This window comes from Bos indicus, chromosome 12 (assembly GCF_029378745.1).
Source record: "Bos indicus isolate NIAB-ARS_2022 breed Sahiwal x Tharparkar chromosome 12, NIAB-ARS_B.indTharparkar_mat_pri_1.0, whole genome shotgun sequence".
Classification (NCBI taxonomy): Eukaryota; Metazoa; Chordata; class Mammalia; order Artiodactyla; family Bovidae; genus Bos; species Bos indicus.
Genome location: NC_091771.1, coordinates 25113487 through 25129263, shown reverse-complemented (window position 1 = coordinate 25129263; position 15777 = coordinate 25113487). Strand labels below are relative to the sequence as shown.

The 15777-nt window shown below is 42.4% G+C and overlaps 1 protein-coding gene and 1 pseudogene across 2 annotated transcripts in view; both read right to left on the bottom strand.

Moving 5' to 3' along the window:
• DCLK1 (doublecortin like kinase 1) overlaps positions 1–11349 on the bottom strand; it is a 432884-nt gene extending 421535 nt beyond the window's left edge. The window contains exon 1 of one of the 2 annotated variants that reach the window (XM_019971399.2): positions 11188–11349. In XM_019971399.2, coding sequence (XP_019826958.2) covers positions 11188–11235 — 48 coding nt within the window. In that variant the 5' untranslated portion in view covers positions 11236–11349. The remainder of the gene's footprint in view (positions 1–11187) is intronic. The other variant, XM_070800188.1, reaches the window with a different exon arrangement.
• Positions 11350–14765: 3416 nt separating this feature from the next.
• LOC109566779 (large ribosomal subunit protein eL34-like) lies at positions 14766–15218 on the bottom strand (annotated as a pseudogene).
• Positions 15219–15777: the final 559 nt, after the last annotated feature.

Genomic DNA, 15777 nt, shown 5'->3' with positions numbered 1-15777 from the left:
GCTGATTCTTTGATTTCCTTGGTAGGTTATCACATAGTTTTAAAAAATGACATCTTTATCCCTGTCTCCAGAATTTATGTCTTTTACTTATTGATCTTAAAGCATGGCTAGGACATTCAAAGGGCTTTCCAGGCGGCGCTAGTGGTAAAGAACCTACCTGCCAATGCAGGAGACATAAAAGATGTGGGTTTGATCCCTGAGTTGGGAAGATCCCCTGGAGGGCACGGCAACCCACTCCAGTATTCTTGCCTGGAGAATCCCATGGACAGAGGAGCCAAGAGGGCTATGGTCCATAGGATTGCAAAGAGTTGGATATAACTGAAGCGACTTAACATTCACACACAGGACATTCAAAACAACAGTAAATAGCAGGAGTAAATTGAGCATGCTTGTCTTGTTCCTGACTTTCTATAACAGGAATATTTCAAATGTTTTTACCACTACTGAAGGTCAATGCCCTTAACCAAGTTAAATAGTTCTCTATTTGGAGGCTAAGAATTTTAAATCAGAAATGGGTGTTAAAATTTATCAACAGCTTTTTCAGTACCAACATGATTGTATTTTTTTCTCCTGTCATCCATCAGTGAATTACATTAATAGATTTCCTAATGTCAAGTCATCATTGAATTACTGGAATAAACCTATGCTTAATGCAAACAGATTCAATTCCTTTATTTTAGATTTTTGCATCTATGTTCATAAGTAAAACTGGATATAATTTTGTTTTATGGTACTGACTTATCTGGCTTGGGTATCAAGGTTATGCCAGCCTTGAAGAAATAGAAAGCTTAAAAATTATTTCACGGTCTTGAATATTTTATAAAAGAAGAAATTATCAGCTTCTTGAAGTTTGGGTAAAATTTGTCAGTGAAATCTCGGCTTGAAGTTACTTTATAAAGTTAAGTTTTAGACTGCCTTTTTTGTTCTTCACTGCTTACTAGTAAAATAAATGTTAAACACCTATATAATGAAGTTATTGTCAAGTGGTTAGTGGTTTTTTCCTTTAATTTTGGGGGCTATTGACTCATTTCTTGTTTCAGTGCATTGTCATCAGTGGATGTACCCAACATGACTTCTACTTTTTAGAACTGGTTGGTATTTTCTCTGTGACTTAATATACGATGTTTAATGTTACATGGATATTTGAAAAAAACTGCATATTTCCGTTGGGCATATAGTCTTTACATAGCTTTCAGATTAAACTTGTTCATTGCTGTCTCTCTTACTTTAGGTCTACTTGATTTTTCAGTTTATGAAGCAGATGTATAAATTGTCCCTCTCTAAATATGGTTTGTCAATTCATCGATTTCTCTAACTACAGACTTTGCCAACAAAGGTCTGTCTAGTCAAGGCTATGGTTTTTCCAGTGGTCATGTATGGATGTGACAGTTGGACTGTGAAGAAAGCTGAGCACCGAAGAATTGATGCTTTTGAACTGTGGTGTTGGAGAAGACTCTTGAGAGTCCCTTGGACTTCAAGGAGGTCCAGCCAGTCCATTCTAAAGGAGATCAGCCCTGGGTGTTCTTTGGAAGGAATGATGCTGAAGCTGAAACTCCAGTACTTTGGCCATCTCATGCAAAGAGCCAACTCATTGGAAAAGACTCTGATGCTGGGAGGGATTGGGGGCAGGAGGAAAAGGGGATGACAGAGGATGAGATGGCTGGATGGCATCACCGACTCGATGGATGTGAGTTTGAGTGAACTCCGGGAGATGGTGATGGACTGGGAGGCCTGGCGTGCTGCAATTCATGGAGTTGCAAAGAGTCAGACACGACTGAGCGACTGAACTGAACTGAGACTCTGTGTGTAACTATGGATTAGGTACATAAAGGTTCCTAATAATTCCATATATTCATACAAATATGTAACTGTAATACTTAATATATACTATATAGTGATCTATGTTTATTCAGTATGTATTAACATATACATATCACATATTACTAACCATATTGAGAATAAACTATATATAAAATATGTCTATTTTTTTAATGCTTTTCATCTGAAATTTTATTTTTTTCTGATATTCAGCAGTTAGTTTTTTGCACCCCTTTATTTTGAGGCTTTCCTTACCATTTTGATTTTGTATGAATTTTGCAAGTAACATATATTTGAATTTTTGTTTTTTCCATCAAATTTCAGTTTTTTATATATAATTACTAAGTTTTTAATAAGTAATTACATTAATGGCACTAGTTAATGACCATTAATTAAGGTAATCAATATAATGTAATTAATTACTAACATTAATTAATTGTGAAACATTTATAACTTAACATGAAATGGTCTTACTCCTTTCATTTGTTATCTCAGGTTTTTCATTCACTATAATTTTGTTTCTCTTTTCCCAAGCTTTCTGTTAGGCTGAGCAAATTTTCCTTTTCCCTCCTGTTGCTCCTACAATGTTAAGAGTTAAAACTCCTTATTTATGTTCTTTGGTGGCATTAGGGACCACAATTCAATGCTAGTTTTCTAATCAAAATACTCCAACAAGTTAGAATCTCTTTATCTCTGAAGATACTGAGTCATTGCCTTCTTGCATCCAGAGTTGCTGATGAAAAGAAAAGGCTGCCTTGTTTTTCTTTTAGTGCTTTTCTCTCATGCTGTGGACTCTGATCGTTTTCTAGGATGTGTCTGGGTATGGGCCTTACTCAGCTCACTTGGCACTCAATGGATCTTCAGCTCTAGAAAGTTCCTTCTATTATTTCTTTGGTCATTTCCTCCTGTTGTCACTGTCCTTAGGAACAGTCTGTTAGATGCTGGGCATCCTAAATTGATCCTTCATGTCTCAACTTCTGAGAGACTTAAGTTTATTGTTCATATTACTAGCTCAAGCTTTGCTGCTGCTGCTAAGTCACTTCAGTTGTGTCCGACTCTGTACGACCCCATAGACGGCAGCCCTCCAGGCTCCCCCGTCCCTGGGATTCTCCAGGCAAGAACACTGGAGTGGGTTGCCATTTCCTTCTCCAATACATGAAAGTGAAAAGTGAGAGTGAAGTTGCTCAGTCGTGTCTGACTCTTGGCGACCCCATTGACTGCAGCCTACTAGGCTCCTCCATCCATGGGATTTTCCAGGCAAGAGTACTGGAGTGGGGTGCCAAGTCCTATTCTAAAGATTTTTACAATTTCAGTTAATTTAATGTGAATTGCTCATTTCTAATATTTTTTTCCTTTGATAATTGATCATAGTCTGCAATTTTTAGGATATGATATCCCCTCTAAAGATACAAATCAGAAATTTTTAAAGTTTTTCCTACCACCTTTATCACCTATCCCTGGAACGGTTGTCTGCCATTCTTGGTTATCCAAACATAAACATGAATCAAGGACTCAGTTGAAACAGTGTGAGCAGTTTTCCCTGAAGGTGGGGTGGTCTGCTTCCCCAGTTATTATTTCTTTTAAAGGAACAACCGACTGTGGGTTTGATGTGAGTGGGAGGGATGGTGGAAGAAAGGCTGGACAGCAACAAGACTAGGACTGGCTATTTGTCTAAATAAAGGTAGGCTTTACTCTAAAAACCAAGCACTTTGTTTTTTTTTTTCCCCTCCAGGGTAGAGAGAGCTGGCTTTCCTTCCATTCTTGTCAGCTGTAGACATCTGGAAACTACCAATACCAGGAGCTCAGGACTCAGATAGAGTTCATTTTCTTTAGAAAAAGCAGGTGATGTCCATGTGTAAAGTCTTTTCTTTTGTTGTTGGAAGAGGGTGTTTGCTATGACCAGTGAGTTCTCTTGGCAAAACTCTGTTAGCCTTTGCCTTGCTTCATTCTGTACTTTAAGGCCAAATTTGCCCATTACTCCAGGTATTTCTTGACTTCCTACTTTTGCATTCCAGTATCCCACAATGAAAAGGACATCTTTTTTGGGTGTTATTTTTAGAAGGTCTTGTAGGTCTTCAAGAACCGTCCAACTTCAGCTTATTCAGCATTATTACTGTGATATTGAATGGTTTGCCTTGGAAATGAACAGAGATCATTCTGTCATTTTTGAGATTGTATCCAAGTACTGCATTTTGGACTCTTTTGTTGACTATGAGGGCTACTCCATTTCTTCTAAGGGGTTCTTGCCCACAGTAGTAGATATAATGGTCATCTGAGTTAAATTCATCCATTCCAGTCCATTTTAGTTTGCTGATTCCTAAAGTGTCAATGTTCACTCTTGCCATCTCCTGTTCGACCACTTTCAGGTAGCCTTGATTCATGTATCTTACCTGCCCTGGTGGCTCAGAAATTAAAGCATCTACCTACAATGCGGGAGAACCGGGTTCGATCCCTGGATAGGGAAGATCCCTGGAGAAGGAAATGGCAACCCACTCCAGTATTCTTGCCTGGAAAATCACATAGAGAGAGGAGCCTGATAGGTTACAGTCCATGGGGCCACAAAGAGTCGGACATGACTGAGTGACTTCACTTCACTTCATGTACCTTACGTTCCAGGTTCCTATGCAATACTGTTCTTTACAGCATCGGACTTTACTTCCATCACCAGTCACATCCATAATTGGGTGTTGTTTTTGCTTTGGTTCCATCTCTTCATTCTTTCTGGAGTTCTCCACTGATCTCCAATAGCATATTGGGCACCTACTGACCTGGGGACTTCATTTTTCAGTGTCATATCTTTTTGCCTTTCATACTGCTCATGGGGTTCTCAAGGCAAGAATACTGAAGTGGTTTGCCAGTCCCTTCTCCAGTGGACTAGGTTTTGTCAGAACACTCCACCATGACCCATCCGTCTTGGGTGGCCCTACATGGCATGGCTCATAGTTTCATTGAGTTAGACAAGGCTGTGGTCCATGTGATCAGATTGGTTAGTTTTCTGTGATTGTGGTTTTCAGTCTGTCTGCCCTCTGATGGAGAAGGATAAGAGGCTTATGGAAGCTTCTTGATGGGAGAGACTGACTGAGGGGGAAATTAGGTCTTGTTCTGATGGGTGGGGCCACCCACAGTAAATCTTTAATCCAATTTTCAGCTGAAGGGTGGGGCTGTATTCCCTCCCAGTTATGTGAAGTGAAGAAGTTGCTCAGCCATGTCTGACTCTTTGCGACCCCATGGACTGTACCCCACCAAGCTCCATGGGATTTTCCAGGCAAGGATACTGGAGTGGGGTTGCCATTTCCTTCTCCAGGATCTTCCCAACCCAGGGATCAAACCTGGGTCTCCTGTGTTATTTGACCTGAGGCCAAACTATGGTGGAGGTAATGAAGATAATGGCGACCTCTTTCAAAAGGTCCCATGCAGGCAGTGCTATACTCAGTGCCCCCAACCCTGCAGCAGGCCACCACCCTCCCACGCCTCCACCAGAGACTCCTGGACACTCACGGGCAAGCTTGGGTCAAAATTCTCGAAGCCAGGCTTTAACAGTACATGAACTGTGAACTTCCAGATGTTCAAGCTGGATTTAGAAAAGCCAGAGGAACCTGAGATCAAATTGCCAACATCCATTAGATCATCAAAAAAGCAAGAGAATACCAGAAAAACGTATACCTCTGCTTTATTGACAACACCAAAACCTTTGTGTAGATCACAACAAAATGTGGAAAATTCTTCAAGAGATGGGAATACCAGACCACCTGACCTGCCTCCTGAGAAATCTGCATGCAGGTCAAGAAGCAACAGTTAGAACTGGACATGGAAAAACAGACCGGTTCCAAATCAGGAAAGGACTACATCAAGGATGCATATTGTCACTCTGCTTATTTAACTTATATGCAGGGTACATCATGAGAAATGCCAGCCTGCATGAAGCACAAGCTGGAATCGAGACTGCCGGGAGAAATATCAATAACCTCAGATATGCAGATGACACCACACTTATGGCAGAAAGCAAAGAACTAAAGAGCCTCTTGATGAAAGTGAAAGAGAGTGAAAACGTTGACTTAAAACTCAACATTCAGAAAACTAAGATCATGGCATCCAGCCCCATCACTTCATGGCAAATAGATGGGGAAACAGTAGAAACAGTGACAGACTTTTTTTGGGCGGGCTCCAAAATCACTGCAGATGGTGACTGCAGCCATGAAATTAAAAGATGTTTGCTCCTTGGAAGAAAAGTTATGACCAATCTAGACAGCTTATTAAAAAGCAGAGACATTACTTTGCCGACAAAGGTCCGTCTCGTCAAAGCTATGGTTTTTCCAGTAGTCACGTATGGATGTGAGAGTTGAACTATAAAGAAAGCTGAGTGCTGAAGAATTAATGCTTTTAAAATGTGGTGTTGGAGAAGACTCTTGAGAGTCCCTTGGACTGCAAGGAGATCGAACCAGTCAATCCTAAAGGAAATCAGTCCTGAATATTCATTGGAAGGACTGATGCTGAAGATAAAACTCCAATTCTTTGGCCACCTGATATGAAGAACTGACTCCTTGGAAAAGACCCTAATGCTGGGAAAGACTGAAGGCTGGAAGAGAATGGGACAACAGAGGATGAGACGGTTGGATGGCATCACCGACTCGACGGACATGAGTTTGAGCAAACTCTGGGAGTTGGTGATGGACAGGGAAGCCTGCCGTGCTGCAGTCCATGAGGTCACAAAGAGTCAGACACGACCGGGCAACTGAACTGAAATATACCTCTCCATGGACTTCTAATTTAGAATACCACCTCTGCTTTTTTTTGTCTTTTCAATATTTACTTGCTAAAGGTATCAGCACACTGTTAAGCAACTCTTGCCAGGTAGACTGGGGAAGCCGGAATGTCGATAGGTGTGCTCAATTGATCATCATGAGCCAATCCCACTCTCCTGCCCCACTCTAGTTTAAACAGAATAATAATTCAATATTATTATTTGATATTAGGCCTTTCATAGCCTAATATCAACTCATGTCACCAGCTTCATGTCCTCCTTCTACATTCTAAGAAGACAGCATAACACTCTTAAGTGAATTTTGAAATCTGGAATTTCTACAGTAGAGAGTATCAGGACCCTTTTAGAGTGTTTCCTTTTAATTTTGTAAACATTCTTCATTTCCATTAATACTTGGAGGACTCTAAGCCACCATGCTGCTTTTGAGTGAAGAGTATTTGTGAACCTCCACTGGGGCACAGGGTTTCTTTTATACCATTACAATCACTTGTGAACCAAATGCCAAGCAGTGAAACAATCATTAACAAGGGGTCCTAAAATGAGTAACTAGATTTTTGTTTTTTAATTAACCAGGTTAACTGAAGCAACCTATGAATGTCCAAAAGTAACGTGCCTGCTACAGATGGGGTGACCATTTAATTTACCTTCCAAACTGAGACTCATGAGAACAAAGGTGGTGCTATTAATTATTATACTAAAAAACATGTATCAACTAGGATGTCCTGGGCTATGAACCACTTGCAAACCTTTCTAGTAGTAAAGTTTCTTTTTTCCTTTAAGACCTCCTGCCACTTTTATTGCATCTGCTTAAATGTACTTGATGTCTCAGTACTCTCACCATTGGTATTTACTGAGTCCCTACTCCAGGGCAGATGCTGTGCTGGGAATTCAAGGTGGACAGACAGACCAGCTCTCTTACATCCTAGGAATCTTTTTTTTTTTTTCTTTTCACTATTAAGAATGAATGGCTTTCAATCCTTGCAAGACAGGGAATATAGTGGAAGATCAGTTCTACTAAAGCTGTTACTGATCCTTAAAAAAAAAAAAAAATTAGAGTATGACTGCTTTACAATGTTGTGTTAGCTTCTACTGTACAACAGTGTGAGTCAGCTGTATGTACACATATATCCCCTGTCTCTTGGTCCACCCTCCCACCCCCTACCCTACCCCACTGGAGCACTGAGCTCAGCTCCCTGTGCTGTACAGCAGCTTCCCACTAGCTATCTAATTCACACATGATAGTATAAACAAGTCAGTGCTACTCTCTCAATTCGTCCCATGTTCTACTTCCCCCAATGTGTCCACAAATCGGTTCTCTATGACTGCATCTCTATTCCTGCCCTGCAAATAGGTTTATCAGTACCATTTTCCTAGATTTCATATATATGTGTTAATATACAACATATTTTTTTTAACATCCTGACAGTTTGCAGCAAAGGCTTTCACGGTAGGTATAACAGCATCCATTGCCTTGTTCAGTCACTAACTAGCATCTCTGAGTAATGCACCTCTGAAGTCCTCATCTGGCCGGGAGGGTAACAGTACTTAAATCACAGGACTATTGTTAAGGAGAAGTGTTTGTACAATGCCCTGCAGGTGGTAGTACTGCCCTATGATCCCAGGTAACACCAAATTTGAGCACATGGAACTCATCAAATCAAGGAGACGGGAAGGGGAGAGTAGAATTAGAAGGAAAATGTGTCCACATCAGGCAGTGAAAATAGCCCTAAACCAAGCTGCTGTCTTCATTATTTGAGCCACAGGTAATGCAGGTTAAGTTTTGAACAATGTGCATCAGTTACTAACGTGAATAGCTCTATTGCTTCTCACCGCAATATTCTGCTCAAAGGCTCAGTTCTAAGTTCTCTAGAATTCCTCAGCTAGTCTTGTGGAGAAAAGTCAAGAGCGAGCTTTGACGGGCAGAACCCAGGTACTGGGGAAAAACTGAGGAGAGGTGGAAAGAGATTCTGAAAGAGATGAGGAAGCAAAGTACCCCTCATGCGCCTTTCTGCAACTTGTAACAGGACACAGAGGGGCAGGAAATAAAGCCGATCTGAGAAGAACTGATTCATTCTCCTGCCAAAAGCTTCCATCTCTGCCCCACAAAATCAGCACACGAGGAACGTTCCTAAATCAGATCAGAATACTGCCCCACTGTCCCCAAGTAACTCAAATTAACTGAAGAACTTTTTTTTTTAAAGCCTTATCACATTTATTACATTTATAAGGTCTAGAAGAGCTTCTAATCAACTTAAATTTGAATATTTATACAGTTAAAAATATCTTGTTGATGGTGTAATATGAGCACAGGTGATGAGAAGTATCCACTGATAAGAATAAAAGGAAAATGAATAAAACGTTCTAGTATATTCAGCTCTGGAAAACTGCCTTTAGTACCTCTAAGATTTTCACCTGTGAGCATCACAATCTGAACTGATGCTGGGCTTCATTTGGTGGAAAATTTTTTTTTTTTTTTCCTATCTGAATTGTTTACTGCACTCCTTTAACAAAAGCAATACATATTCATTGCTGGAGGTTGGAAACTTCAAAGCAGTCCGAAGAGAAAATAAAAAGCATTTAATTCCAGCACTCAGGGATAAATACCTTGGTGTAGCTCCCTTAAGTGTGGGCAGTTTTTTTTACAATGCCACACCATCATCACCCACGCTCTTCATCCACTCTGATTACTAAGATTAGGGTAACAGGCAGGGCACGCCAGTCTCTGCCATTTTTAAAACACTGGATTTCCATTTGCAATCTGTGGCAGGCTAAACCCTTAATTAGTAACAGCAGGTGCTGAAGTGCTTAAAGCAAATGGCTCCTGCATTTTACTGAGCTGTTATTTATGTCACTCTTATCACCGGGAGCAGCGCTGACAATCAGCAGCAGCTGGGGGAGCTCGTGCCCTGACCGGGGCGCTTGCTGGTCACCAGTTTCTCCAGGAGTCAGGGCTTTAAGCAGCTCTAGCTGGAGAAATGAGCAAGCTGCTCAAAGGGTACAGTTGGGGCTTCAGGGTCTCTTAAGGGCGGAAAGCCGCAATCATCTATGTACTAACTACTCGGGCATGAGATATTTTATTCAGAATTCCACTGTGTGCAGCTCTGCCGAATCATATATCCTCAAAATACTGTTTTTCCTGAGTTTAAATCTCTCTCTCTCTAGTCGCTAAGTCGTGTCCGACTCTTTGCAACCCCATGGACTGTAGCCTGCCAGGCAAGAATACTGGAGTGGGTTGCCATTTCCTTCTCCAGGGGATCTTCCCGACCCAGGGATCGAACGCTGGTCTTCTGCATTGCAGGCAGATTCTTTACCGACTAGACTATGAGGGAAGCCCGATAGGTGCTTCCATTTTGAAAGAATTACAAAAACCTCTTAAACATGGTCCACTTCCGAGTGGTAGTAATTCGGTTCAGAAAGCTTGTTCTCAAGGAGTTTGTAGAGACTGGAGTATGTATAACACTCTCAGGGATTCAAAACTCGACACCGCCCAGGTTTCCCTCTCACGTTTATCAAGACGTGAAATAAAAGAAAGTCAACGCCAGCTCGCCTTGCTTCCTAGGGTGGGGTGGGGTTGGGTTTAGTTTATGCTTCCTTCCTGGTGGCTCAGAGGTTAAACCGTCTACCTGCAATGCAGAAGACCTGGGTTCGATCCCTGGTTCGGGAAGATCTCCTAGAGAAGGAAATAGCAACCCACTCCAGTATTTTTGCCTGGAGAATCCCATGGACGGAGAAGCCTGGTGGGCCACAGTCCACGGGGTCGCAAAGAGTCGGACACGACTGAGCGACTTCACTTTCACTTTCACTTTCCTTCCTGGTGAGCTGCTAATCACCTTTCATTATTATCGAAAATGAGTCACAAAAATGATTCTGCATTTCTGCCGAGGGGATGGTAAATAAGGTGCGCCCCCCGCCCCAGCGCCTCCCCGAGACTGGGGTAGGGGCAGATTTGTGAATAGGGTGGGAGAATGTGGGAGGAGGGCAGCAGCCTTTTCCCACCAATGGCGACGGTCTCGACAGGCGTCAGCCAGTTTGGGGGTCGGGGGTGTGCAAGGACACTCCGGACAACCCGCCAGTGAGCAAAGTGAAAGAAAAAAAAAGGCATCCGAGTTGTGCAGACTAGAGACCTGAAGATAAACTTTCCCGTATTCAAGATGGTGACTAAAAGCCTCCATATCCAAACTGAAACGTGTGGAACCAACTTTTGTATACAGGATTCAGGCGAAAACATAAAAACTGCCTTTCCTGTTTTATCTGGTCACTAGCCCAAGACGTCTCGCCCTCGGGTCGCCCCACCGGTGGTCCGGGACCCCGAAAATGAGTCTGTGATGGGCGAACGTCGAGAGTTCGAGGGGGTGACTCTGTGACGACAACACGGCCAGGTCCCCTTCCCTCCTCGGGCCTCCGCTCCTGAGATGACCGAGCGCGTCCTCGACCTCGAGGTGGGCAGGCGCCCGCCGAGGGCTCCCAGGAGCCGGCCGGGTTGCCAGGGAGGCGTCCTGGACTGGCTCGCGCCCCGCAAAGGCCCCCGGGGTCGGCCCCGCGCCTGCCCGCGCGCCGTTATAAACGCAGCTGCCTCCCCTTCCTCCTCCTCCTCCTCAGCCTCTTACCTGCCCCGGGGTTTGGCCGAACTCCGGGCCGGTAATTGAGGCCGCCATGGCCCGTTGCGCACGTGCGAGTCCTGGGGCAGCCTCACCGCGGGAGGAGCTTGGCAGCCCGCCTGCCTCGTCAGCTGCCAGCCCCGCGCCAATGGCTCTGGGCCCCCAGCTGCGGGGCGCCCGCCCACAACCCGCCCTTAAAGTGGCCCTGCCGCCAGCCCCACCAGGTCGGGGTGGGGGTTGGGGGGGACTTCCGGGGAACCGGTGGGATGGCGATGGGCCGCCCCAAGGTGCCCTGCGGGGCCTCAGGAGACCCTGTCACTAGCGGTAGCCCACCTACAGTTCCATTCCGCTTGCCCTGGACCTCACACAGCTCAGGCCTGGGGCAAGGACATGTCTAGAAAGTCTTCAGTGTCTTATGGGAACGCTTTCAAGTTTAAATATCAGGAATTAGCAAACTGGATTTTTCTTTTTCCAAGACCAAGGGATAGTGGATCCCTATCCTATTCCAAGGATAGGGATGGTGAAGACTGATTATAGTGGTTTATTTCCAAACTATTAAGAAACGTCCTGTGAGTCAACAACACATATCGTCCTCATTTCTCAAGTGAGAAATCTCCAGGCGGGGGCTGCTATGAAACCTGTTTTGTTCAGCCTTGCTAGACATTTTATTGAGATCCACTGAATGCCCCGACCCCTGAGGGATCCTTCCTCTTGTCTTTACCACTGTTCTTGGTTTCTTTCATTGCTAAAAACTTGGGGGGGGAGGGATGTCACTTTGGATTTGGCTAGACCCTTGATCTTACTTGAACACATAATACACATGTGCTCGACTTGACCCACCACCTCCCATCTCTGGGCAACTGTTTCCTGAGCAGATGGTGGAGGGGTTCTGATTTAGATCATGACAGCGAGCATAAATATAACAGTGGTTGCCCATGATTTTCATGCAAAGAAAATGCAGATGAATTTCTGATGGGATCATTCTGCATTATTGGAAGATAATTTTAATAGATATTAAGAAAGCTGTAAATGGACCATAAAGAAAGCTGAACACCAAAGAATTGATGCATTTGAACTGTGGTGTTGGAGAAGACTCTTGAGAGTCCCTTGGACTGCAAGGAGATCAAACCAGTCAGTCCTAAAGGAAATCAGTCCTGAATATTCATTGAAAGGACCGATCTTGACGCTGAAACTCCAATATTTTGGACACCTGATGAGAACTGACTCATTGGAAAAGACCCTGATGCTCAGAAAGACTGAAGGTAGGAGGCGAAGGGGACGACAGAGGATGTGATGGTTGGATGACCTCACTGTCTCAATGGACAAGAGTTTGAACAAGGTCCAGGAGTTGGTGATGGACAGGGAAGCCTGGTGTGCTGCAGTCCATTGGGTTGCAAAGAGTCGGACAGGACTGAGTGACTGACCTGAACTGAATTTTGGCTCTATCAGTTTTTCCAGTTAATCAGGCACTAAGAGTGTTCAGCTAAACATCTGTGAAGCAGTTAGCTTGCCCAATAATAACATAGGTGAATTCATCCCCAGGCATCGAGGTAGGGGCGAATTCAGACAGCATTAAGCACCTTCCCCAGTCTGGTAATCAAGTTTATCATTGACCTAAAGGTCTAGATTAGCAAGTCTGATGCTAATAGTGATGAAACCATTGTGGAAACTGACACAGTCATTGCTTTTAAACTTGAGTGGATGATGACAAAATTTATGCAAGAGGAAGTAATCATTTCCTGTGATGGAGGAAGCAAAAAGGTGACAAAGCTCTTCAGTATCAAGAATATAAGACTCCAGGTTCCATAAGAACCAATTTCAATATTTGAGAAGTTTCCAATTTCCTAAAAGAAAGAAGCTTACTCTGTAAATGACCAGACATCTATGGAAACAAAATGACACTCACTGGGGGCAATTTTTGTCTCTCAAGAAACAGTTGTCAACATCTAGAGACAGTTTTTTTTTCATTGTCACAACTAGAATCTAATGAGCAGACATCAGGAACATTGCTAAACATCATACAGTGCACAGAACAGCCTCCCAGAACAGAGAATTAATTATCTGGCCCTAAATGTGATGAGCACTGAGGCTGAGAGGCTCTACTATAAACCTTCTGAATTATAACACAGAATTTTAAACCATTTACCTTCTTTTTCACCATTAACATTCTTGAATCATACTTATTTTTATTACTAGAGATAAACGGACGGACGAACTCTTCCGGTGGTCCCCTAGAGTAACAATATGCTAGTCATATTCTTGATGGAAAGCTGAATACCAAGAATTATAAAATATACAAAAAATAATAGAATAATTCTATATAGAGAAATATATTTTAAAACATACTCAAAATTAACAATTCAAATTCCTTAGAAAAGTTTTCCAATCCTTTAAAATTATTAGCATTCATATGCTATATGCATTGCATATAATGCATATGCTATATGCATTACATTATTTCCCCCCAAACTAAATTAAAATTATGTATTTCTCACAATATTCAAATTACAAATAGGTTTGTAAGTAGTACAGTACACATGGTCTCCTCAAATGAACTCGTGAAGAACCTATTCTTAAAATATTTGGAAATTTTCCATCCAGATATTTTCTAGAAACTGTTCTATACTTGACTTGTTCTCAGAATCAGAGAAATTTAGAATTTGATAGGAACCTAGGGATTACCTGATTGTCCTTTCTGTTTAAAGATGCTGAGGCCCAAAGAATGCTCTCCTAAGTAGGTAGGACTGTAACCACAGAGATTGAAAGCCAGAGACTTAACTGATTTCAATCATTTTTACTAATAATTTTTTATACTTCAGTTCAGTAGCTCAGTCGTGTCCAACTCTTTGCGACCCCATGAATTGCAGCACACCAGGCCTCCCTGTCCGTCACCAACTCCCGGAGTTCACTCAAACTCATGTCCATCGAGTCAGTGATGCCATTCAGCCATCTCATCCTCTGTCGTCCCCTTCTCTTCCTGCCCCCAATCCCTCCCAGCATCAGACTCTTTTCCAATGAGCCAACTCTTTGCATGAGGTGGCCAAAGTACTGGAGTTTCAGCTTTAGCATCATTCCTTCCAAAGAAATCCCAGGGCTGATCTCCTTCAGAATGGACTGGTTGGATCTCCTTGCAGTCCAAGGGACTCTCAAGAGTCTTCTCCAACACCACAGTTTAAAAGCATCAATTCTTCAGCGCTCAGCTTTCTTCACAGTCCAACTCTCACATCCATACATGATCACTGGAAAAACCATAGCCTTGACTAGACGGACCTTTGTTGGCAAAGTAATGTCTCTGCTTTTGAATATGCTATCTAGGTTGGTCATAACTTCCCTTCCAAGATGCACTAAATTCATGTGTTTTTTTTTTTTTACTAACACTCACAGTGTTTATTAACAGGAACAATATAACATAGCCTCTAGGAGAAAATACGTTACAGTCCGTATTTTAATGTTGTCTAAAATTCCAGCAATCACTGACTTCCAATTATTTTCAGAAAAAGTGATCAACTAAAAACTGCAGTGTATGTGTGGGGAATCTCCAGTTACCACAAAAACCAAACCTGTACACTAACAAACCACAATAGAAGTGAACAGAACGAAGCGTTTTGATTTATTACTCAAAAACAGTTCATTTTTTATTTAGCTTTCTGACTTTGTGCTTGTGCTTTCAATACTTTAACAACGATCTTCTGCTTTTCAATAAGGAAAGCGCGCTTGATCCTGTCGCGGACACATTTAGCACACGTGGAACCACCATATGCTCGGCTGACGGAGATTTCTTCGTTTTAGACAACCTCATGAGAACTTTTGGTCTCACAGCACGAACGCCTCTCAGTCGGCCTGGGCACACACCACATGCAGATTTTGGTGCTTTCCCAACCTTCTTGGTATAAAGGTAAACAATTCTATTACCAGGGGTTCGGGACAGCCTGGTTTTGTTAGAGGCTGTATTGTAGGACAGCCTACGATGGTACGTCAGACGCTGCACCATCCTGAAGGCCTCTAGATGCCGTCCTCTGAATTCACTTTTAAAATACATATACTTTTAAACACTGTGTCTGCAATATTTTGGAATACTGAATCCAAGAGTGTACCATAACTTGACTGTTGAGTTCCACTGTAGAATTGTAAACAAGGATATGTTTATACTAAGGAAGTATATGTAACTTATATGTAACTAAGGAAGGTGACCTTTGCTTCCACTTTTGCCATTTTCCCCCATCTCCTTTCAGGCATTTCATCATAGAATAGCTAGAATAATCTTTTAAAATAAAAGTCAGAGTATTAACTCTTTCTCAAAACCCTTCTGTCAGAAAAAACATTTAAATTATTTTCCAAGTCTAACAAGGCTTTATATCATCTGACTCCATCAACTTTATCTCTTACCATTCCTAGGACCTCTCATGACCTCCTCTTCTTCCTAAAATACCAGGTAAGTGCAAAGCTAGAATATTTTGCCCTTGTCATCCTTCTGCTTGGAATGCTCTTCCCCAGGTTTCTCCATTTCATGTAGATTTGTTATGATGTCATCTCTGTGGATACTCCAATTAGAATCTAACCCCTCCATTTTTCTTTATAAAATTTTTCTAATGTTATACA